The sequence below is a fragment of the Hemicordylus capensis genome, chromosome 11, assembly GCF_027244095.1.
Source record: "Hemicordylus capensis ecotype Gifberg chromosome 11, rHemCap1.1.pri, whole genome shotgun sequence".
Classification (NCBI taxonomy): domain Eukaryota; kingdom Metazoa; phylum Chordata; class Lepidosauria; order Squamata; family Cordylidae; genus Hemicordylus; species Hemicordylus capensis.
The window spans coordinates 2,611,391-2,636,282 of NC_069667.1; the positions used below are offsets into that span (position 1 = coordinate 2,611,391).

A 24,892-nucleotide genomic window follows, 5' to 3' on the forward strand; every position below is an offset into this window, starting at 1 on the left:
TTCTCATAGTTCACGGGTTCTGTGGTAGATTTTTTTAGGTTCTTCCGCTCGTCATCTCAGGCCCTGCTCATGGCCAGGACTAGAGACAGGGCGTTTTGGGTTGTGGCCGCTCAGCTCTGGAACACTCTCCCTGAAGAGCTTCGCCATGCTCCCTCTCTCAGTGTTTTTTTTAAAAAAATAATTAAGAACACATTTTTAAATAGAGGTTTTAAAATGTTTTATCGGCTGCTTCTATCTAGTAGGTTTTTTAGTTTTTTGTTCTCAGTTTTTAGCTTTTTGTTAATAAATTTTAATTTGAAACTTTAAAAAATTATAATTCTAAATGTGGTTTTAGTCTGGTCTTTTAACTTGTGTTATTAATGTTTTATTTTACATTGTATGCGTTTTGTTGATGTGATCTGCCCTGAGCAGTAGTGTACTGGAGGGATAGGGTGCAAATATCTTTAACAACAGGTGGTGGGTCTGGGAGTGACCCGAGACCTTGAGGAGGAGCGGCGGCTGCTGGCCAGAACAGGCAAGACTGGCCCAGACGGACGACTACACTGAAGAGTACTGGCGCGACCAGCCTCGCCTGGCATTGCCTGCTGGAAATGAGCTGGGCATGGCCCAATGCTCCAGCCTCTCTAGCCTAGCGTCATCCTCTGCTCTGAGGAGCAGCCACTCTGCAGACTGCAGTCATTCCAAGACCTGCTGCAGGGAGTGTGGATGCTTGAACGGCAGATGTTGGCCACAGGGGTGTATCTAGAGTAGGGCAGGCAGGGCATGTGCCCCGGGCACCACTTGAAGGGGGGCGCCTTTTTTTAATTAATTATTTTTAAAATGGCCGCTGAAAACAAAAGGGCCACTTGTGCATGCTCAAATGGCCTCTGTGAGGACCTAGGCCATGCCAGGCCTCACAGAGGCCATTTGAGCATGCATGGTGGCCATTTTGTTTTCAGTGGCCATTTTAAAATATCTATATATATTTATTTATTTAAAAATGGCCACCACACCTGCTCAAATGGTCCCTGCGAGGCCCTAGAGGCCAGTGGGGAGAGGGGGAACCTTTGCAGACACCCCCCCGCACAGCCTTTAGGAAGCCCCCCAGAGGGGCTACAGGTAATTTTTAAAAATATATATAATATAAGTCACTGTACACATATTCAGATTGGCACTATGTACACTCCCTCTGTCCATTCCCTGGTCGAGATCATCCATCAGGCTGACCAAGGCTGTCTCCACCCCGCAGCCCGCTCTAAAGCCAGCTTGATAAAAATTAATATAATATAAGTCACTGTACACATATTCAGATTGGCACTATGTACAGAGAATCAGGGCTTGTGAATACTGAGTTGAAGTTTATGAGTTAAGATTGTATTCATTTGCTCTTACTTTGCTTCTTGTGATAAGTGAGTTAAATGTGATGTCTTAATAATATGGCTATTAATGGTGAGCTTGTCTTTGAATCAGTGGGAAATCCTTAGTATGAAGGCCCACTGGGAGTTTCTTGCTCTCTTTCTCTCATTTTAACTGTCTTTCTGAAATACTAGAATATATTCCAAGCAGTGACACAGTTTACTCTGCATATCCTTTAATTATTTAGAGCATCCGGGAAAAGTCAAATTCTCCATTTATTTTTAAAACTTATGTAATGGTGATGCTACAATACATACCTGTAGTAGAGAATTAGACAGGCACTTCTGTTTAGTTTTCCAAGTACACCTTTACATAGTATTTGGGTATTTCATGAGCCCCAGCATCCTGAAATTTGTAGTTTTCCAGCATTTTTTGGTCTGGCTACATCCACCGCTAAATAGTTTTTTAAATATTAAAAGATTAACGAACTTGACTTGTTTTTTTGAGCTGATATTATGGTAAAGTTATCTGAAAGATGGGTGTCAGGTGTTTGGACAGGGGGCGCAATTTCAGTGCTTGCCCTAGGCGCAATTTCCCTTAGATACGCCTAACTTGGCCATGGAAGCAGAGACCTTCTGTGGGCAAAATGTGGGTGTCCCCCACATGAATGATTCTACAGATCGCACTACAGATTCTACAGATCACAGGCCCTCCCAACGGAATGATTCTACAGATTGCACTGACACACAGATTACTGGTCCATCTAGCACAGCCGTACCATTCCCCCCACCCCCACATCTTACTGGAGAATGGGCAATCCAGGCCTTCAGACTTCCCCTTCTCTGCCCTCCCTTGTGATCAGATCCAGAGTAAAATCCAGGCAATCCAGGCAGCGCATTTGAAATCCTTGTAAATCCAGGTGGAATTGAGCAGCCGGGTGGAGGAGCCAAAATCTGGGGGCTACCCTAAATTCCGGGGGACATGGCAACCCTACCTGAGATCCTGTTAAACTGGAATTGCTAAGAATTGAACCTGGGAACTTGGGTGTGCAAAGCAGGGGCCCTACGGCCAATTGCACCCAGGGGCAGTGGCAGATCTTACCTGTGGGCAAAGTGGGCAGTGCCCCCCTGAAACAATCACCATGTTCTCTCAGGCTGGTTGTCGCCACCATTTTACATCTCTGTATTACCTCCCTCCCTCTGTGTTCCCTGCCTGCAGCCCTGGACCCATAACTATGTGAGGTGGGCGTCAGTACCAGCATCCTAAAAGGACCAATTAATAGACTGAAGAAAACTTCCAGAAAAGCCTCTGGTGGATTGGGGGGATGTAAAATATGCCAGCTTTTTATACCATGGACCAAGGAGAGAAGGGACAAGCCTTGTGGCTTCTGGGAGAGGAGAGCTGGTCTTGTGGTAGCAAGCAAGACTTGTCCCCTTAGCTAAGCAGGGTCTGCCCTGGTTGCATATGGGAGACTACACTAGAAGTGGGAGACTAGAAGTGTAAGGAGCCACTCTGGGGAGAGCAGCATCTAGGTTCCAAGTTCCCTCCCTGGCAGCATCTCCAAGATAGGGCTGAGAGAGATTCCTGCCTGCAACCTTGGAGAAGCCACTGCCAGGCTGGGTAGATACTGAGCAAGATGGACCAATGGTCTGAAATATGGCAGCTTCCTGTGTTCCAATGTTCCTAAAAGACTCAGAGCTTTCAAAAACCCCAACCTCTTTATCCTAAGGCTGCAAATCTCTCTGCTTTCCAGCTGCTCTGTCTTGGCCTTTTTATGACTCCTGCTGTGTTGTTGTTTTGTTTTTGTTTTGCAGATTTTAATTGCTTCGAATGTAACTTATTGGGATTTTATTTATTTTAACTTTTGAGATGAGTTTTGTGAAAGCCGGTATGTACATTGAACCATGAAAAACACACAGATAAACTAAATAGGCACATTTAGGGGAGTAGGTCTCTTTCCTGATTTATCACAGAATCAACAGAAGGCAGGGATGTTATAATAATGGAGAAGATTTATATTTATATTTTTAACGATGTAAAGATTTTCATTTCTCTTTTGGTCAAAGACCGTAAATAAAGTATGATGATGATGATGATGCAGAAGATTTCAGACGTGCACCCATTTTTTATTTTAAAAATATACTCGGCCCTCATCGAGGCGGCTGTTCTGCAGATTCTCTGGGAAAGCAGCCCCAGCAGCATTCGGAGGCTCGTTCAGATTCTAGTACACGTGGTTCTATGGACCAATCACGGCGCAACATCTTGTCCCACTCTGATTGGTCCAGGAATCCCTCCCGCCCCTCTCTCTGGCTTAACGCTCAACGATAGGCAGCAGCCGCAGAGATAAGAAAACGCTAGAATAACCCAATCCCGTTGCCGTCATAGGCCACTTCCGGGTGCATATGTTAAACCCCGTTTCGGTCTGCCTTGCAGCAGAAATGAGTGGGGTGGGGTCTCCGAAGGTATCGATGGATAGTAGCTGTAGCATGGCAGAGAGAGGGAGCTTCCGTTTGTGTTTGTGTTGTCTTAAGGATTTTGCTTTAGAAGTCGTTCAAAGTCAAAAAGCACCTGTAAGTTGAAAGAAATAATGTGAACTCTGTGCTGTGGGAATGTAATGTGGAATTACGGACTGTTTTGTGAATGACTGTAATAACCTTTTGTTCGGTTTGAGTTATTTTATTAACAGAGTCTCATGGCGATATGATTGTTTGCCTTAAACATGTTTTAATGTTATAAAATCTTGTGTGACGGTGTGTTTGCAGGCTAATGCAGGCCCTTGATGCGTTTTCTGGTCACTACAATGCAAATACTAACTAGCCAGGATGGGAGGGGGCCGATGACGACAGCAAAGAATGCACCACGGAGAGACCTTCAAGGCCAAGCGGAAGACAGATCAGCCTGGAGAGAATCTATGTGGTCGCTAAGAATCGACACCGACTTGACGGCACTTAATCCATCAGTATGGCAGAAGCGTGTCTTTCACTCCCCAAACAACAGCATCCCTCAAACAACAGGTAGCAGCTCCCCAACTTTTCTAATGGAGGGAGGAGAAAATGAAAAGAAATGCTGCAGTCAAGAGCTGTTACACCTTCCCCCGCATCTATTTGCACAACTCTGTTCCTGATTAAACCTCCATATTCCCAGGTGCTGCCGAAAGAGAAGACTTCTCCTTGTCTCCCGGAAGCATATCTTGCGAGTGGCTCTTTGCCTTTTTCTATCTTTACGTTGAGCGGCAGGAAGCGAGGCGAGCCAATGGGGAGGCACCGGAAGCGCGGACCGTCCAATCGGGTGCCGTTCCGACACGGGGCTCAGCCAATCGGCGTGGCGCTGCCGGTGCGTGTCTGTGTTCCTAAGGGGAGCGAGCGAGAGAGGGAGGCCGGTTTGGTGATGGCGGCGCCTCTTCGGTTTCTGGCGCTCGGCTGCCTGGCTGCGCTGCTCTGCTGGGAGCACAGCGGCGTGGGAGGGCAAAAGAGAAAAGAGGTGAGCGTAAAGCGTGCCTTTGAGCATGTCTAGAGTGCCGCGTAGACGGTGCTGTTCGGCGCGGGCCGAGGGTCCCTTGTTTGCATCTGAGCATGTGCAGAATGCCCCTGGTTTCCATCGTGAAGAAAGTGCAGTTGAGCATCTGCAGACTAATAGACTAGTGCCCCTTCCATGTTTGTTTTTCTCTTGTAGTGAGTGCAGTTGAGCATGTCTAGAGTGCCCCTTCCATGTTTGTTTTTATCATGCAGTTGAGAAGCAGAACGGTTGTCAGAACGGCAGGAGCGGTTGACCGTCTTTCTCTCTGTGCTGCAAAGAGCTTCAACTGCAGATTCCTGCGTATCCTGCTGAGTTCCTGTAGCAGCAGGGAAAACTTAAAAGGGGGAACATGTTCCCGGAGGGAGATAAAGTGGAGGGCACTTAAAAGTGTGGCTGGTAGGCTGGCCTCGAGTACCAGGAGACGGCTGAGCGGCTGTTGCAGCATCACGTATGCCAGGGTGATTGAAGGAAGTCTGCTTTGTGGCCAAGATAATGGAGACGAAGGCTCATTGCTGCTTTTATGGTCTGCACAGTATTGAGGCAACAGGACGCCTCCTCATCGGGCCCGACTCCAGTTCTTGCTGCTGCCAAAAAAGTGAATTGGGAAGGAGAGGAAACCACATGCAAATAACATTTCCTTCCGGATTAGTAAGAAAGTTACTATCGGAAATTGAGAGAAGGCAAGGCTGATAAGTACAGAGCCTCCTGAGCTCCACCCCCATTCTCCTTCTCTTCCGCCCCCCAGCTTGACAGGAGCTGGGTCCGACAGCAGGACCACCCAGCTAATATGCCATATAAGAGTAAGGCACAGTTGCTTGAGATTGTGGATGCTTGAACTCCAGAAAGACAGGGTTGCGGTCTTGCTGTGCTAGCTCATTTTAGGGTGAACTAGTTCCAACCTTAATAGGTGGGTCTTGGAGAGGACAGGTCAAAGTTAATAACCTAAACAATGACTCTTAGGGGAATAACAACCAAATGTTCAGTATCAAAAGGTCTTTGTCACACACGTGGTGTTACTAGCTTAATGCATCTTTCTTGCTCTTTGATATTTCACATAGATGCAGTTTAAAGACAGTCAACCTAACTTCCTAAATTATTCCTTGCCTAAGATCCCTGCCTTATCTTCCACCCTTCTCCAGAGCCCCACTGATTCTCCTATCTGTCGAATCAGACTCATTTCGAGGGACCGGCAGGGATGTAGTCCTGGTACTTTCCCCTCTTCCAGGGTCTCAGCCAGGATGCAGAGCTCTTTGATTTCTAAATGGAAATAATCTGCAGCTTTTGCTATCCCACAGTTTCTTACATAATTGGATATCAGAATTCAGCTGATCTTATTCCCATTCTTCTTGTCTTCTGTTTCAAGGAGTATTTTCTACCCTTCATGGTTGACCCTCCATACTGCTCTTCTGGGTGAACTCTGTAGAATTAGGAGACTGTCCTTGATTTCTTGTAACAGAACCCACTAAATTATTGCATTTATTTAAATGGGGTGTGTGGCCATTGGCTATGGGGGCACTCATGGAGAGCGCCCTGAATTGCTGACTGCACTGCTGCTCCTTGCTTCCTGAATTCCACTCTCCAGGCATCTTCTGACCTCCCCCACTCAACGTTTCATGATCTGCTCCATTCTCTCATCCCATCGAGGCATCCCATCACAGGTCACTACAACAGGACCTGTTGTAATCCTCAGTGACTCTCTTTTCTGTTTTTCTGTTCTAGATGGTACTTTCTGAAAAAGTAAGCCAGTTGATGGAGTGGGCCAGCAAAAGATCTGTGATTCGACTGAATGGTGACAAATTCCGTCGACTTGTAAAAGCACCACCAAGAAACTACTCTGTGATTGTGATGTTCACTGCTCTTCAACCTCAGAGACAATGTGTTGTGTGCAAGTATGGAAATGGCTTAGAAATTCATGTTTAGAAACTCATGTTTGAAGAAAAGCTCCTGTTTTTGTTAATGTCAGTTTCTCCTTTTTGGGTTTGTTGTTGTTAAGCTGATCTATTATTCTGAAGGAAAAGAGCCATGTTAGCATACCAAAAATCAGACCTGCCAAGAATGAAATAATGATTTTACAATCCAACTTTTTGTAAAATGTCCCCTTCCTAAAAATTAATGTGACATCATATGCTGGGGTTGGCCTCTGCATTGGAATTTCCATAGTGTTTCCTTATGGAGACCTTCTGACAGCAAAGATTTGAACCACTTCTGTAATGCCCGTGGTCCCTACATTCTAATCAAACACCCAGTTTGGAGCTGCTGGTTGTCAATTTCATCTTTCATGGACATAGTGCTGGTATCTTAGCCTTAAATTCTACCTGCCCACACCGGGAGTGCCATCTGTTTTCACATGTATAGCTTATACAGATATTCCCATTATATCTGGCATGAAGGTCCAGCCCTGCCATTTCAATACTGCATTTGTTGAGCCTGAGCAGTATGGTTCTTGAATTAGATTAGATGAAAGAGTGCCTCAGAGGAACACTAGATGGCATCATTTGGAGAACTCCAGGATGTTTCCAGGATGGGGGTTTGTCTGATGAGGAGGGCTCACCCCCACTGGGTAAATTCAGATATGCTGCCTCTGTAGGGGGCGCAGTGGTGATAGAATGAACGTCTCTGTGGCCCAAACTAGTCACTGTGGTCTTGGCACCAACACAGAAGTGTCGACTTGCTTTTTAAAAACCTCTACTGACCTTGGAATCAATGTGACCTTGCTTGATTTTTGAACAGCATCTCTGCTTCCACAGGCAAGCCGACGAAGAGTACCAGATCCTGGCAAACTCCTGGCGGTACTCAAATTTCTTCACCAACAGGGTCTTTTTTGCCATGGTGGACTTTGACGAAGGTTCTGATGTCTTTCAGATGGTAACGCGTCTTCTTTAAAGTTACCTCTTTTTTTTTTTTTTTTTGAATGAGACTTAGGAAAGGAGATATGCATTCTTTCCTTTTTAAAATACGAATTATTGGTTAGTTGTAAAGACACATGCTCAGTTGTGATGAGGAGTAGAGTGTAAGGCCAGAAGCTGTGACTTGCTTCTTGGGAGTATTTCAGTTTGAGTATTGTGACCTGAACATAAGAGCTGGGGGGGAGCTGGGGGGCCGGGGATGTGTTTTTCTTGTTCTAGCCCAGAGGTGGCTAGATGAGGTCGTCTGAGGCTTTCCAGTGGTTCTTGGACTGAAACCTCCATCCTCCCCACCACAATAAATGGCAGGTTTGAAAGATGGAAATGGTCGTCCATCGACAGCTGGGAAAGGCTTGCCAGCCCTGTTCTCGCCCATTAATAGAACTTGTAGTATTTATGTAAGACAGTTTGACTCACCAACTATAAAATGAATTATGCTGATAGTGTCTGGAAACACAACTCAGGTTCTGAAGTTATCAACTAAAAAGTTGTGTTTCAAGCCATGGATTTTAAACGTAACTTTTGTATAACAAGATTCTTTTTCTATGGTTCTTAAAATACAGCTAAACATGAACTCGGCTCCAACCTTTATTAACTTCCCACCGAAAGGGAAACCGAAAAGAGGCGACACTTATGAGCTCCAAGTACGAGGCTTTGCTGCGGAACAGCTGGCTCGCTGGGTAGCTGATAGGACCGATGTCAACGTAAGTCAGTGCAGTGTTGTGCATCCAACTCGGTCAGATGACACAAAACAGGGAATTTGTTGCTGCGCTGAGCAGTAGTTCTCCTGGGGAAATGATTACAGCCTGGATATTTTTGAGCAAAATATTCCTCCTTTGCACTCTTGCAGCAAGGAGGAAGTGGAATTCATCTCAGTTCTTTATTGTTGAAACTTTAGTCAATATTTTCCATATCTGTTTAATTGTCCTTGCACAGCTACTCACTTTGGCTAATTAAAAACTTGCATGCAATTCAGGGCCATCTCCAGAGGTGCCAGTGTTGGGTATTTGTATGCATCTTGACATATGGTCTGCCATAGGGACATAGGAAGCTGCCATATACTCAGTCAGACCCTTGGTCCACCTAGCTCAGAATTGTCTACACCAGGCCTGCTCAGCTTTGGCTCTCTAGCTGTTTTTGAACTACAGCTCTCATAATCCCCAGCCACAGTGGCCAATAGCCAGGGATTATGTGAATTGTAGGCCAAAATCTGCAGGAGGGCTGAAGTTGAGCAGCCCTGTTCTACACAGATTGGCAGTGGCTTCTACAGGGTTGCAGACAGAAATCTCTCTCAGCCCTGTCTTGGAGATGCTGCCAGGGAGGGAACGTGGAACCTTCAGCTCTTCCCAGAGCGGCTCCATCCCCTGAGGGGAATCTCTTACAGTGCTCACACTTCTAGGCTCCCATTCATATGCAACCAGGGTGGACCCTGCTTAGCTAAGGGGACAAGTCATGCTGGCTACCACCAGACCAGCTCTCCACCATCTCAACGGTGCCCCTATTTTCTTTTGACACAGAGTGCCAAGATGAAGTGAGTGAATTCTCCGTTTACAAGCCTCTCTTCCAATTTCTTCCAGGGTCAGAGGTGCTTGCCTGAGAGCCCCCAAGACTGTAGAGGCAGCACTGGAGAACTTAGATGCTGATAAGATTTGGGAGCTTGAGTGGCTCCGAGACTTAATTTGCCAACCGCTTTTGACTGTCCTAGATCCGCGTGATAAGACCTCCAAACTACGCGGGCCCCTTGATGCTGGGACTGCTGCTGGCTGTTATTGGTGGCCTGGTGTACTTGAGGAGAAGCAACCTGGATTTTCTTCATAACAAGACCGGCTGGGCTTTTGCGGCTTTGGTAAGCAAGCCAACGCTTCGAACACCTTCCTGGAACTGCCTAGGTTTCGCTTCCTATTCTTCCCAGTCACCTGATCTGTCTCTGCATCCACTTGTGCCCTGATCTAGTTGCAAACTTAAGTTTGCCTGGGGCCTTCCCAGAGGCTTCTGGTGGGCTGCTGTGTGAAACAGAATGGCGGGCTAGGTAGGCCTTCTTGGGCCTGAACCAGCATTCTTATGGGGTTGTGGTGTTACGTTGTCAGAACTGGAACCACCTGCTCTGACCTGGCATTTAAAAGGGGGACAAACAGCTTTGTTTTCTTGCTGTAAACATTCAGTTACAAAGTTCCTGTTGCTGGATGCAGACGTCTTGCACTACTTTGGCTGGAGTAAGCTCAGTATCGGCTGCCTCCTGTAAGCAGCACCATTCTGGGAGTTGCACTGTATTATTGGAAACGTGTTGATGTGGTTATTCAGTTAATGCAAGCAAACTTTAGATTGGGACGTGGGCTCAAAATAGTCCCGAAGTGTGCAATCCAGAAAAATTGCCCGGATTTCTGATGGCTGCAGGGCTGTTTGGGGTAGTGGAAGCATTTGCAGGTGCCGATTCCTAATCTGTTGTGTTCTAGTGTTTTGTTCTAGCAATGACATCAGGCCAAATGTGGAATCACATCAGAGGGCCTCCGTATGCTCACAAGAATCCTCACACAAGCCAAGTGGTAAGTGTTGAGCACTGCTTGACTAAAATAAAGAAGCAGCAAAACTCTGCTATTTGTGCGACCATCTTTGCCTTTTCTTTCTCTTGGCTCCTGGCCTGATTCCACAGTGGCTTATGGCTCTGGGAGGAGCCTCACTTGGAACGGATGGCAGCCTCAGCAGTGCCACTACAGGCTGATTTTTTTCAAAATGAATTGCCTTTCTATAAAACACCCACAGCCATGTACACTAAAAGCAAATGAAAGATTAAAACGTGCCGAAGAAACAGTAACATTGTTCCAAAGTTTCACTCCTGCTCTGTCTGGACTGCCTTCATCAACAAAAAGGTTTCACAAACTGACTAAACCTGGACAGGGAGATGCCATGTTTATATGGGGAATTGTTTCAGTCTGTGGTGTTAATGGAACTGGCCCTGGGGTGTTTGGTCAGCCCCCCAATACTTGGGCTTTGTGGGGGAATTGGCTCTTACCCCTGCTCCCTGTGCAAAAAGGCACCTTTTTAATGTTATGATCTATATATTGAATTCTCTCAAACGTACCCTTCGCTAATCCCATGCATAGGAGCTCTCGCAAGAGTTCGGAAAGCTGCCAGATAGCGACGAGGAGGGGTGTGTGTGAGAAAATGGCGGCAGCCAGCTGGCGGGCCCAGGAGTTAACGGCAGTGGCTGACCGATGGCCGGCCGGCCAGGAAGATGGTGACGGCACTGGCGGGTGGAGAAGGTCGGGGTGGCCGGCTGGCGGGAGGTTGCCGGAAAGCAGAAAACCCATCCAAGCCGGGGCGGTGGGTGGGGTAGAAGAAGTGGGCTGGCCGGCCAGCCCACCAACCAGAAAGCACCGGGGGGGGGCAGGGGAGAAGCGGGGGATGGGGAGAAGAAGCAGGCCGGCTGGCCAGAAAGCAGGGGGCAGGGGAGAAAAAGGCAGCGTTGGGTGGGTCGGCCGGCCGGAGGCACAGATGCTGTGCACCCGACCCAGCTAGTTCTCTTGATTTAGCAGGGGGAGAGTGACTGGCCCTCTCCACCCCCAGCACAGCATCTCTCCAGTGACTGGTGCTGGTGTCTATCTGATGTTGCTTTTTAGATTGTGAGCCCTTTGGGGACAGGGACCCATTCGATTTATTTATTTTTCTCTGTGTAAACTGCTTTGGAAACTTTAGTTGAAAAGCGGTATATAAATATCTGTTGTTGTTAAAGAGGGTCAGCTCCACCAGTCTTAATTTGTGCAAACGTTTGCACTCAAATGACTGGATTGAGGCAGGATATGGTTTCAAAATTAAAAGCAGAATTTATATGAGGGAGGAGAATACAGAAAAGAGAATGGTGTGATTAAAGCAGTATTAAAAGACGTTTCTAGATACATTGACTACTATGAGGCGTTTTAGCTTAAAGTCTAATTGTATGAGATCCCAGGTGGGCAAGAGAAAGAGGCTTGAGGGATGGAGGTAGCTTGGATCTAAGAAAGAGGTAGATGGGGGCGGAAGGGGCAAGAGCGGGGAAAGTGTTCACCTTCACCTGATCTGGACGACGGGGCTTTTGGGCTGCAGAATCTCGCTCCTTTGGGGTGGCGGGGAAGCAGGAGAATTGTGGAGATTGGTAGAGGGGGAGATGATGCCCATGAGAAGCTTCTCTGTGGGTCTAGCTGCCTTATGGGTGTGAGGCAAGCTGGATGGATTGGCATACGGGCCGATCCAGGTAGTGATCTCAGGCTCTCTGTAGGTTGTAAGAGAGCATATGGGGAATGCTCAAGGGAGTCCCAAGTACAGCACACGATGGAGTCTACAAGGAAGCACTTGTTGTAATGTTGCTTGGAGTATGTACCTGCCCTGAATTCATTGTTGGGTGGTTCTTCCTGGTTGTGACAATGTGCAGTTTGCCTTTTTGCAAGTAAAGCTGATTGTGATGAAAATTGGAGTATGCAGGTGCATGGAAGAACATCCGTCCTGGGAAGGGCTCTCCAGTAACCCTATCAATAATTTCAATAAAATCCACCTCTAGGCCCACGCCACTGGCTCATCTCCTTTGTGATGGGGAGAACATGACTTCGCTACCTTATCTGCCTTTCTTTCTGCCTGTTGTTATCTCCTGTGAAAGGAGGGCGGGGAGCGAGGTGGTTCACTCTTGAGTTCAAAGTGGTCTTGGATGCCACTTACCTCACTATAGTTAACTCTCGAGTCTGCTTAGCTGGGGTCCTTAGTATAGGGGAGGGCCTGCATCTGGATCCCCATTCCAATTTGCTGGGTTTGCAGCCAGATCTAGGGGTGACTAACCCACTGCCCGCTAAGTGACCACTCCCCATGTGTACTATCAACTGAGAGCTCACATTACTGTGAAGCTCCTGAGCATATCCAAAGTGCAATCTCCCAGCCTGGAGATGCAGCTGCAAACTGGGAGGCCCCCTGGGAACCGGGTAAAACCAGCGTGGCTCATAACAGTGGCCAGGCTCCAAAAAACCTCTTTAGGCACACAAAAAAGAGATGGGCATGTCCAGTGGATGGGACGGTGGTGTCGTCTTTTTCTTATTGTTGGAGGTAGTGATCATAGTGTAACGCTTCTTGAGTGTGCAGCATGTGAAACGCTTTGTAGGACCCTGATGGAATCCAGGGGACCCAGTGTTGTGCTGTATTCTTGGTGAGCATTTCCTGGCAGGAGGGGGGCCACTGCAGCTGGCCTGGAAGCCAGGCATTGCCCCACTTCTCAAAGGTGCTCCCAGTGGAAGAAGCAGTTCTGGCTTAGAGGAGAGAGGCACGCAACCGTGTGTGTCCCTCTTAAATGAGTGGCATGTGCTTGGCTGAACCTGGTTGGTGGGGCCTGGTGGATGTGTAAATGAGCGTGCGTAAGATGCCGTACAGGAACGCCATACTGCATTCACATGTAGAACAATCCTAATCATTTAAAAAGTGAACCCTTTCTTTTGCAGAACTACATCCATGGGAGCAGTCAAGCTCAGTTCGTGGCTGAAACGCACATTGTTCTGTTGTTCAGTATCCTTCTTATAGAACACTTTCCCCAGCTTCTTTCACATATATAATCCCCATAATCTCTACAACAACCCTGTAAGGGAGGGATAACAATTCTGGTCTATGTCTTGTATATCTTCTTTGTGGAGTGTGGGAGTATGAGGCTGATACACAGTTTTTTCAGGTCCTGCAGTTCTCTGCTGCCGTGTATATGCGCGCACACACACACACACCTTTCCCTAAGCCACAACACCTGCTATGTGCTATGATTAAAGGTAAAGTGTGCCTTCGGGTCAGTGTTGACTCCTAGTGCCCACAGAGCCCTGTGGTTGTCTTTGGTAGAATACAGGAGGGGTTTCCCATGGCCGTCTCCCGCACAGTCTGAGATGATGCCTTTCAGCATCTTCCTATATCGCTGCTGCCCATTATAGGTGTTTCCCATAGTCTGGGGATTCGAACCGGGGATTCGAACCGGCAACCTCTGGCTTGCTAGCCTTAAGATATTTCCCGGCTGCACCATTAGGTGGCTCATGTGCTATGATTGGATGACTCTTTAATCTGACCTGACACACCATAACCTCTCTTCTTTCCCCTCTGTTCATTATCTGCAAAAGTACTGCTAGTACTGTGTGCTGGCTGTAAACTTAAACTCTCCAGCAAGAACATCAGCCACTGCTGTTCAAGCTTGCATTTGCTGCTTGGAGAGGGGATGGGCCTGAGCTTTCCTTCAGTCCATCGAAGTGGTTTGCCCTTAAGCCGCTTTCTCAGACGCAGGCGTTACTCTTGGGATGGTGCTCCTGCATGAGGCTGCGACCTCCGACATGGAAGTAGGGAAGCGGAAAAGTAAGTACAAATTCTGACACTAGCATTTCGCTGTCTGCAGTCTTCGAGTAAGCGCTGCTGTGGGCATGTGTTCTGTTCATGATTGAATTGTCCTGAAGTGCAGTTGGCTGAACCTAAAAATGGAATGCCACAACTGGGACACATTTTGGGACTTGGTACCTAGCAGGGCTCTTTTGGTGTTTGTGTTTTTTAGTGAAGCACCTTGTTACTGTGTGTTTTGCTTCTATGGATACGTACGAGGCTTTTCTCAGACTTAAGTCATAGCAAGCGTGGGATGAAAAGCGTCTTTCAAATTCCAACTTCCGCCCAGTTCTTAATCTGTCTTATCAGGCTGACTTTGTCCTGTGTTACTTTTCTACAGTCATGTGTGTTGCTGGCATTGGCCTAGTGGTGGTCTTCTTCAGCTGGCTGCTCTCCATATTTCGGTCTAAATACCATGGCTATCCATACAGGTATGTATTTTGTGCTCTGTAAATGGCTCTACTCCAGCACCTTGGTTTATGATATAGTCCTGTAGCCTTGACATGAGCTGCACGTGCATATTTCACCAGCCTAAAACATTGTGTGATTGAATCCTTAATTCCCACTTTAGTTGAAACAAATCCATCAGTTTTTACTTTGGTATCCTTAAGAAATGATTTCATTGATATGAATCCTGCTTAATACAAAGAATTAAAAGCAGTGGGGAAAGAGGCAGAAGAGAACACTGTCAAGTCTGACAGACGGTGCTGTCAGACTTGTGCTTGCGGAGTTTCGTACAGTACGTTATCTGAAAATGTGTGTCAATTTAAACAGAGAAAGGTCACAAAGAGTCCTCCAATAAGAGTGGTTTCTTTAGATGTCATTTTATCCCAAAGACTGTGGCAGGATAGACTTGGTTCCATAAGGGATGGTCTTATCCAGTAATGTGATGGTTTCTCTCCCACTGATCTGAGTGGATTGTATAGATAACTTGTCTGAATTCTTAAGGAAAAAGAGAATGAAAGAGAACCACCCCCCTTCCCCCACCTTACATCTGTGATCCTGTGGCATATGAATAATGACATCAGTGCAAATGAGTATTAACTCTGGTGTGTCTGCTGTTAGCAACCAGCTGCACAAACTGCTTTCTCATCTGCACGGTGATCAATGAGAACAAAACACTTTTTTGCTGCATAGGAAGAGTCAGTGTGGCTTACTTAGTTAATAGGAACGCCTCAGATCTACCGGGCATTGGACATGAATAAACTGCACGGATCCCTGCCTGCCCTTTTGCTCTCTGAAAAAGACGAAGCAAAGCAGAGGAGGCTTGGAGGGAGTGGGCAGTGGGGTGCAGGATCCCAGTGGGGATGGGGGCAGCTGCTGCCTATGTCGACTTAAAGCACACCATTGGCAAATATCCAGGTGGTGCTGGACTAGCAGAATGCTTTGAAAAGTCAGGCCATTTGAGACACTTTGCAATAAAAATTTCCACTACTAAAACCCCTTCATCTTTCAAACAACTAGGGACCCAAAATCAAATGCTGCGCATTTTGATCAACTGCTGATCTGAAAAATGTCTGTTTTGTGTTTTAGCTTCCTAATGAGTTAAAAAAAAAATGCTGCAGTTGTGCTGTTCATATGGAGTGGAACAGAAGCATTCAATCGGCGTGGATCATGCTACCTCTATTTGAAATGAATGAGACTGTTGCACACCAAACCAAAGATGTTTAGTGCCTTGACAAGATAAGCAATTTGCCCTGTAAGCTACGGGGAGTATTACTACACATTCACGTTCTCCATTTATCTGTAAGCCTACTGTACTCTAGAATTTAGGATCTGGACTCTTTGTTTCGAATTAGTTTAAAGGAACTAACTTTAACTCCTCAGCCACAACTTAAAAGAGAGCCTCATTACCCAGATGCAAGGGCCTCCCAATCCCGACCCCTCCCCACCACTCACCTGCAGTTCCCTGCAGTGCGCCCCAGCACATGTCTGAAGTGCCACACACACACTCACCCCTGAGATTCTGATCTGGGCGGTGCTGCCTTCAGAAGTGGGGGGCGGGGGGGGGGAGAAAGCCAGGTCAGAAGTAATAGTCTGTCACTGCCATGTCTCTAGCACTGATGGGGATTTGAATCTGCTGCCAGCCCATTCAATTGTATGTGCTATTCTTTTGCACATCCATGCGGTATGCCCCTCACTGTAAGGGCAGAGATTCAGAGTCCCTCCAGATTGGTGAGGCTTCTCTCTGGGCTTCCATGCAGCACCCTGGAATAAGAAGCTGCTGCCGGACCTCCCGGGGAGGTGGGGGCTGGGGGTGGGGTGGGATGATGGATAACTGAACTCCCTCTGAAGAACCAAGACCAGTGTGATTTAAAACAAATTCTGAGCTTCCCTCAGAATGCTAAGACTTTTTCTTCTCCTTCCTTCTCCTCCTCCTCTTAAGAGAGGGGATATCTCTTTGAATAAAGCTTTCATTTTATGAGGCCACCTTTTAAATCTTACCCTGGTAAACCGGCTGAAGACTCCTCTTGTCTGCATCACCGTGTCTGCTGTCCTAGGGACTAGATGGAAGGTTTGAGGACTTCTCAACCCCCCACAGCCCACCCTTTTCTGTGCATTCAGGATCTGGGGGTGGGGGTGGTGTCCGAGCAATTGAATCTCCCTCCATGGATCTCCATCCTTGCTGGTTTGGGGCAATTAATCTTGATACAAGTCCAGAAACTGAACATCTTGCATTCAGACCAGGCCAAGCATCACGCTGGCCAGTACTGGGCTATTGGGGCTTGCAGCTGTGACACGCCATTGGTTTTCTTACCTCTAAATACAGAGGAAGTGTGTGGAGGGAGAGAGAAGCTCTAAAGACAATGTGATTTTAACCTTGTTTTGCAATGGGGAGCCTTGAAAGAGATGGCTGTCTTCTGCTTCAGCTACTACTGTCTTTTCCACGAGCAAAGATGCATGTGCCATTTGGATCTTTCTCCTCTTCATCCATTCAAGGGAAGTGCTGTGCTTGGTTTCCAGACTGTGGCCCAGATGTGTCTGGGAATAGTTAAGCGTTCTTGAAATGGATTGGCAGGAGCCCCAGCTGCTTGGCTTGATAACTCTGATACCTTCAAGGCAGGCCTAACTCTGGCGGTACAGAACCAGTACGTTGTTTCCCCAAAGGGGGTGAGAGGACAAGAAGCAGAGTGTTATGAAAGTGAATGAGAGGGAACGACTGCTGTGTCCAGCCAAGTAGTTTTTCTCTTATGCAAGTTTGCTACACTTAATTACATTTCCAAGTGCCTTAACACAATTTGTCTATTTTTGGGGGTATTGATTCTGGAAATACTTTTAAAAGTGCATTTTTATACAGCTCAGAGCATCCTCTTGTAGCATGGAAATTGAAATGACTGATTTGGTTTGGGTCGACTTTCAATAAATACTAAACAGACTGCTGTTGTCTTTTGAAGTTTGCCATGTTTAGCTCATATAGTTTGTGCAGTACACGGAGATGTTTTTCGATGTGAGTCCTGTTGAGACGAATGGGCCCTGCTTCAGAGTCTGCTGCTTTTCTGTAGACCGATTCCTTGGTGCATTTGGTGGATGGGAGAAGTGCAGGGGCACGTGAGTGTGATGGACCATGGGTTGCTCTATGCTTTCCTGGGATCTGTCCTGAGGGGAGAGAGTACTCTGATCCCAATTTAGGATCACGCCACTCCTTCAAGGTAGGATGTACCAATTGAAGACTGACTTAAAGCTACTGACCAGACTTGGACATGGCTTCAGCAATCCCAGAACTGTCTGGCTTGGGACTTAACTGGCACTGTACAGCCAGAGTCCACACCGCCCAGCTCTAAAGAACAATATAGTGCATGACCTTACAAGGCACACAGAGAAGAGTTTTGCAAGTGACCCTCCAGAACCTTTTAAACCAGACCAAGTCACTTCTAAGTATATGATATTTATTAAGAAACAAGGAATAAAATAAGGCACACAGGAATTCAAAAGAAAACTACAAAACCTTATCCAACGAACTAAACAAGTAGGGGGTCCTAGGCTGAGAGAGCATTAAATAATCTCTGCAGGGTCTCTGCTGCTGGACACTGGCAGCTCATGACTGAATGGGTGACAAAATGGTAGTAATTAAGGAGGGGAAAGGCTTTCTCACTCTTCCCGAGATGGACAACCTTGGAATCCAATGGAAAGGGCCACCATATTAGAGATGTGCAAAACGTTTTGACGCTTAATGGACCATTTTGAGTTTTTCGAGCTTGAAACAGAACAACCCTGTGTCGATTTGAAACACTTTGAGCACCATTGGGGAGGCCTGTTTCCCTCTTGCTGATTGGTTTTTTAGCACTGGTTCCCGATTGGCTTGCAATCTCCTTGCTTCTTGGTTGGCTTATTGTACAAATCAAGTGTTGCCATGGGCAACTGTGCCCCCATTGGCTGGGGGAGGAAGGGAGTGGGGAGCACAAAAGGAGGGAGTTTCAAAATGTATTCAAAGGGACTGGGAGGCAGAGAGAGCCATTATAGTGTGCCCCTCTTGAAGAAGAGGATACGTCAGAAGAGGAGGAAGGAAGGTTTCAATCTGTGGCTTTCTCAGAACCAAGTATAATATGCTGTGCTATTGCTGCTATCACGATCTGGCTTTGCTGGTTTCCAGATTGACAAAGGCAGAACTTTGGTACTTGCCTTCCTTGAGTTGTGGCTTGTGTTTGTGAGATAGTGTTGAGGTGAGAAATGGAGTGAGTGAGTGAGAGAGAGATTTCTTAGTGATTGCTGTGATGAGCTCCATGTCTGGCCTTGAGGCTAACTTGTGCTTCACTCCCTGCTCTGCAATTTGCATTGCAAAGTGTACTCAATCAAAATGTGGCTGAAGTTGCTTTAGTTGAGCTTATGGCAAAGCTTGCAGCTAAGTAAGGGTACTGCTGTTGCAATACTGGGAAGTAAGAGAGGTGTGTGTGTGTGTGTGTGTGTGTGTGTGAGAGAGAGAATGAGCAACCTGTGCCAATGATGTTTCTGCTTTGCAGGCATTGTGCCTGGCAGTGGATTCTGGGTCAGTGATTCTTTTTTGGGCATTTTTGGACTGTGTTTCAAATATGTGTTCTGTTTTGGGAGGGACAGATTCCCTCTTGTTCTGTGCTTCTGCAGTGTTTTTCAAGACAGGGTTGCAAAATGCATGGCAAACTGTAATGCAAAACTTGTGTATGCACTCTGTGAGTGCAGCTTGTTCCGGCCACAGGGAACTATGGGGAAACTCTAAACACCCCATTGTTTCCCATGGGCAGCTCCTAGGGACACTGGAGTGGATTGGGTGGTGGAGCATGATGGGTGCTACCTATCACCCAACCCACAAAAGAAATGGGCAAACAGGTGATTTAAAATATTTTTTAAACTCCCCCCCCCCAAAAAAAACACCCATATGTTCCTATGGTTACCTAATGTGGAAAAGGGTTTAAAACTAGAGCTTGATGGCTCTGTCCCTTCAGTGACAAAAAGCAAGAACATAAGAACAGCCCTGCTGGATCAGGCCCAAGGACCATCTAGTCCAGTACCTTGTTTCACACAGTGGCCTACTGGATTATCTCTTGGAAGCCCACAGGCAAGAGGTGAAGCATGCCCTCTCTCCTGCAACTGGTATTGAGAGGCATCATGCCTCAGAGGCTGGAGGTGGCCTATAGCCCTTAGACTAGTATTTTGAGAGTAACATTTATAGGCACAGTTTTATTTATTTTTTATTTATTCATTTGATTTCTATACCGCCCTTCCAAAAATGGCTCAGGGAAATAACAAATAACACAGAGAAATAACAAATAAGATGGACGCCTATCCCCAAAGGGCTCACAATCTAAAAAGAAACATAAGATAGACACCAGCAACAGTCACTGGAGGTCCTGTGCTGGGGGTGGACAGGGCCAGTTGCTCTCCCTCTGCTAAATAAAGAGAATCGCCACGTTGAAAGGTGCCTCTCTGCCAAGTTATCATAGTTCTTTGATGCACTCTGAGGTGTTCCTATTTTTAAAAGGGTTGCATTTTTCCTCTATTGGAACAGATGTGGCAATTCATACCGAAATTACAAGGTCATGGAGGTATGAAAGATCCCAGGGCAACTGGCTGAGGCATATGCAGTTGGAGAAGATGAAACTAAATACTATCCCTTGTTTCTCTGGATCAGTTCAGCTCTGCTATTCAGGGGAGGGCTGTCCTTTGTGAGTGGATAAAAACTTCCAAGGAAAAGCAGGGGGTAAAGTCTGAAGGTTAGCTACCACAAAACAAAAGGCCCAGCAATGTTCTGCTAGTTCACAATGCAAAAAGATGGGTCTGCCTGACTACTCCCCCCACCAATAAATCACAAAGGAGGGGTAACAGTTTGCTGACTGCTGAATCTCCATGATACTGGGGGTTGGGAATCACGTAGGGTGTCAGGGTGATGCTGAGGGCAGACCAGCCGGTGCGCCCACTTCTCGCTGCACATTAAGACCTCACCCGCCATGAAACCTGTCTGTACACTCTTGCTCTGCTTTTGGTAGGAGAGGGCCGGCGATGGAGACACACTGTTGATGGAGCCAGCATGGATATTCCCCCTGGACTGGAGGCAGGGCCTTAGAGTCACCCAGAGTACTTTTCTTGGCCCTTTATTTAATTAGTAAGTAGTCTTTCCCACATTTAACGAAAACGTGCTTTTAAAAACGCATACAGACGAGAATGCACAACAAGACAAGAACACATACAGACAAGAATACACAACACCACACTTCTTGCACAGAGTTTCCAGGCATTTGCTGTTGTCATGGAGAGTGAGCCCTCTGCAGAATCCGCTGGCTTGCAAGCGGAAGCCAGTGCTGACCAGAGGAGGGGATAATCCAGCCCCAGACACATCTGTTTTGGAAGGGCAGTGTTTTGTCTTTGGAGTCTGCAGCAAAATGACAGTCCCTGAACAGAAGAAGACTCTACAGGCACAGTCAAAGTGAGAAGTGGAGGAGGAGGAGGAGGAGGGCCTCCTGTTTTTCCTCTACTGTCCCCCCCTGTGGGCTTCCAGGAGGCATGTTTACCTCCCCAAGATGTGGCTGGAACTCCATGGGGGTCAGGGGAGGGGCTAGAGGGGAACAGAAAAACAGAAGGGGCCCTCCTGGGCAAGGTCCTCAGATGCTAGCCTCCAGGTGCGTGGAACAAGCTTCCCCACGGCTTGGGGCTAGGTGATCTGGTCCCCATATGACGGCAAGGGCTCAAATCCCCCAAGGGGAGAGGCCGTAGCTTGGGAGTGGAGCCCCTGCTTTGCTTTGGGAAGGTCCCTGGCTGAACCCCTGGCAGCATCTCCAGGTAGGGCTGGGAAGGAACCCCATCGGGAATGGGGAGGGAGAGAGCCAGTCGCTGGAGAGAACACTGAGCTGGATGGACCAATGGTCTGAGTCAGAGAAGACTGCTGCATAAATAAGCTTTGGTTTTAGAGTTGTTGTTTTTAAATGGTCTTAATTATGTTAATGTCATAATGTTTTTATATTACGAACCACCCAGGGACTTTTTTTTTTTTGTTTGGGATGGTATATAAATGTACTAAATCTAATCTGTTTTCAAGAATATTCACTTACTGCTATTCACCAACAAAAGTTTTCTACGCAGCAAATGAGATGATTGCTCATCTTAAAGGATTCACAATCTAAAAAGCGAGGGGTGGAGGGGGAGACATGAGGGAGGCCGGAGTAAATGGCTGGGTGTGTGTGGGGGGAAGCCGCTGGCCTGAACCGAGACAGTTGTTCTCCTCTTGCTAAAAGGAAGCAAACCACCCCTCAAACGGTGCCTCTTTGCCCAGGTAGCAGATGCTGGACCCGGCAAAGAGAAAAGTGGCTGGTGGGTGGGGTTTGGAGCAAGGCGGGGGGGATGAGGAAAGCAGCCCCTATCAGAGTCAGGTTTCTGCTGCAAATTGACCAGCTGTGTGCACCGTGTAGTTGCCTACAAGTTGTATTCACGCACTGTGCAGTCTGCTTAACTGCAGGGGCGGAGCCACCACTGGGCAAATGGGTTCAAAGAATCCGGGCTGCCCCCGCAGGGGCTGTGGCTCGCGACTCTAGACACCCCCCATGTCTGATGTCAGATGTGGGGGTATTATTTCGCTCTTAAGGGCAGGGAGAGTCACTCCAGCCCACACTGCCCAACCTCCCTCCCAGTCTGACGTATGATGTGGGGGTGTCACTAGTTGGCCCCCTGCATCTGACATCAGAGGCTGCCACCAGTCTCCCTGCACCCTGCTTAACTGTATCATGAATTTGAGAGGTGGTTACCCTTTAAAAAAGAATGCAGGCACAGTCATCTACACAAAAACATGTATGAGTGTACAGACATGTGTTCACTAACAGTAGCCCAACATAATGTGTGAATAAGGCTAAAGTGAGGCTCCTAGCAAGCTCACCAGAGTGTGGAGAACTTGTGAGCGGCCTCTCTGAGTGCTGAATGGTGGGGCTGCCCTGCTTTGGGGGCTAGCAGAGCCTGAACTGGCTGCTGCATTCTGAACATTGCTGCATGCTCCCCACTGGCGGTTGAGAAGGAACACAGGAAGCTGCTTTCGACCAGGTCAGACCACTGGTCCATCTAGCTCAATACACAGAGTGGCAGCGGCTTCTCCGAGATTGTGGGCAGGAGAGTTTCTCTCACTTCTATCTGGGAGATGCTGCCAGGGAGGGAACCTGGAACCTTCTGCATGCAGGGCTGCAGATGCTCTTCCCAGAGTGGCCCCATCCAGGGGTGGGGAACCTTGGCACTCCAGCTGTTGTTGAACTACAACTCCCATCATCCCCAGCCACAATAATTGTGGCTGGGGATGATGGGAGTTGTAGTTTAACAACAGCTGGAGTCCCAAGGTTCCCCACCCCTGCAGGGAAAGGTCTGACAGAGCTCATAAGTCATTTCCCATTCAGATGCAGACCAGGGCAGACCTGACTTAGCAAAGGGGGTAATGCTACGGCACGACTAGGTCCAGGGGCACTGCAACTTGGATGGCGGCTTCCTTTGGAGGAGAGACCCCTTTTTTTGTGGTCATTGCTATTGTATTAGTGGAGTATGCCCCCACCGAGAGAGAGGATCTCCATCCCACGCAGCAGCGTGTTCTCTCTCTCTCTCTCCCCCCCTCCCTCCCCTGTGCTCCTCAGGAGTTGAGGCCAGAGCGCAGAGGAGGAGCTTGGGCTTTGCATGCAGAGGGCCTCCGGATCACTCCCTGGCAGCCTCTCCAGGGAGGGCCCAGAAAGCCTGCCGTGCAGAACCTTGGAGAGCTGCTGCCAGTCAGTGCAGGCAGGCACCCTGTCCCTGGAAGCGCTCTCTGGATCAGGAGTCGCCTCCCTCCAATCAGCTCCCCTCTAAGAAGACGTCAGCTGACCCAGAGAGAAAAGGGGCGCCCCCTGCAGGCCAGCCACTGAATCAGCCCAGAAGGGAGAGGGAGCTGCTCGACTCCGCTGCCCGCGCGATGACGTCATGATCCGGCGCGCATAACGTCAGCTGACGCAGCTCATCGACGGCCAATCGGGGGCGGGGAAGGAGGACCGGTGACGCCAAGGACCCTAGCAACAGTTCCCGCCGGGCCGAGCCAATAGGAAAAAAGAGGCGGGCGGCGGGCAGCCAATGGGGCCTGGCGGAGCGGGCGAGGGCAGGCGGCCGGGGGGCGGGACTCCCTCCCTCATCTTCTCGCCGACAAGATGGCGGCAGCGGTGGGGATGGCGGCGCCAACGGCTTTGTTTCCCGCGCGCGCCTGAAGCCCGCTTGGCCCGGCCGGCCGTGGCAACAGCAGCAGCGGAGGGAGCGGCGGCGCAGGAGGCGGCGGCGACATGACCGCGGAGCCCGTGAGGTACGCGGCCTGCCGGGCGCTCCTCCCCGAGGTGGAGGAGGACCGGCCCTGGAGGGGCGTGTGCGAGCCGGCCGGCCCTGGAGGGAGCGAGTCGCCCCCGCGGCCGGCTGAGGCGCGTTGCCCGCTGACTTTTCGGCTGAGGAGGAGGTGGCGACGGGGGGAGGGGGGCGGACCTGCCGCCCTCGCCTCTGCGCATGCCCGGCGAGGGGCCGAGGAGGGGCGGGCTCCGCTGCGCCCCCTGCAGGGAGGGAGGGAAGGGAAGAGGGAGGGGCCTCCCGCGCGCCCCCGAGGAAGGGGCGGGGCCTCGGGAACCCACCCCCGCCCCGAGGGGGTCGCGCGGCTTTCTTCCGCGCGCGCGCGCGCCTCCGCTGCCCTCCCGCCCGCCTCGGGCAGCAGCAGGGCTTGGGATGGGGGCGCCTGCCCCGGGGGGAATGCCCAGCTTCCTCCTTCTCCTCGGGAGCAGCCAGGGGCCAGTGTGGTCGCGCCCGGGGGCGGCTGGCTGGCTCGTCGTGTTACGCGCAGCCCTTTCCAGCGTGGCCTGGTGCACGCCCCCGCCCCGCCCCCGGGAAGAACCACCACTTTCCAGGTGGGCGACCTGGGCCTTCCCCGACTGGACGAAAACCTTTCCCCAGCTGGGGCTGTCGGCCCCCGATTCCTTCTTGCCCCAGCAGGCTGAGAGCCCTGCTCTTTTCCTCTTTCTCCTTCTCCAAAGTCCTTTCGCTTCGGAGTAGCAGCAGACTGCTTGCCTCTGGAAGAGACGGGGCTGCTGCTCGGGAGGAAGAGCCGCCAGCTCCCCGCTTGGGTGATCATGCCTCCCCTCCCCTCCCAGCGTCTCCCTGGGCAAGCGTTCTCTTGTAACACACACACACACCATTTCCTGCAAAGGGTAAATAAACCTTGCCTGGGGGGCTCCAGTAGTCAAGGGCACGACACTAGTCTTGTGAACTATTTTAGATAAATAGATTTCAAGGAGGTGTGACGGTTGTCGCCCTACAGAGGCCCCCCAATTGAAATAGCATGT

At 48.9% G+C, this 24,892-nt stretch overlaps 2 protein-coding genes across 3 annotated transcripts in view; both read left to right on the forward strand.

Moving 5' to 3' along the window:
• The first annotated feature begins 4,657 nt into the window (after nucleotides 1–4,657).
• Nucleotides 4,658–17,488, forward strand: MAGT1 (magnesium transporter 1). Its single transcript, XM_053274320.1, has 10 exons — nucleotides 4,658–4,815; nucleotides 6,571–6,740; nucleotides 7,599–7,716; nucleotides 8,318–8,458; nucleotides 9,460–9,600; nucleotides 10,208–10,297; nucleotides 13,208–13,271; nucleotides 14,016–14,090; nucleotides 14,452–14,542; nucleotides 15,645–17,488. The coding sequence occupies exons 1-10, from the start codon at nucleotides 4,723–4,725 to the stop codon at nucleotides 15,658–15,660; spliced, it is 999 nt and encodes a 332-aa protein (XP_053130295.1). The 5' UTR covers nucleotides 4,658–4,722; the 3' UTR covers nucleotides 15,661–17,488.
• A 6,182-nt stretch (nucleotides 17,489–23,670) lies between these two features.
• The window catches only part of ATRX (ATRX chromatin remodeler), an 84,218-nt gene continuing 82,996 nt past the window's right edge, over nucleotides 23,671–24,892 (forward strand). The window contains exon 1 of one of the 2 annotated variants that reach the window (XM_053273376.1): nucleotides 23,671–23,871. In XM_053273376.1, coding sequence (XP_053129351.1) covers nucleotides 23,852–23,871 — 20 coding nt within the window. In that variant the 5' untranslated portion in view covers nucleotides 23,671–23,851. The remainder of the gene's footprint in view (nucleotides 23,872–24,892) is intronic. The other variant, XM_053273378.1, reaches the window with a different exon arrangement.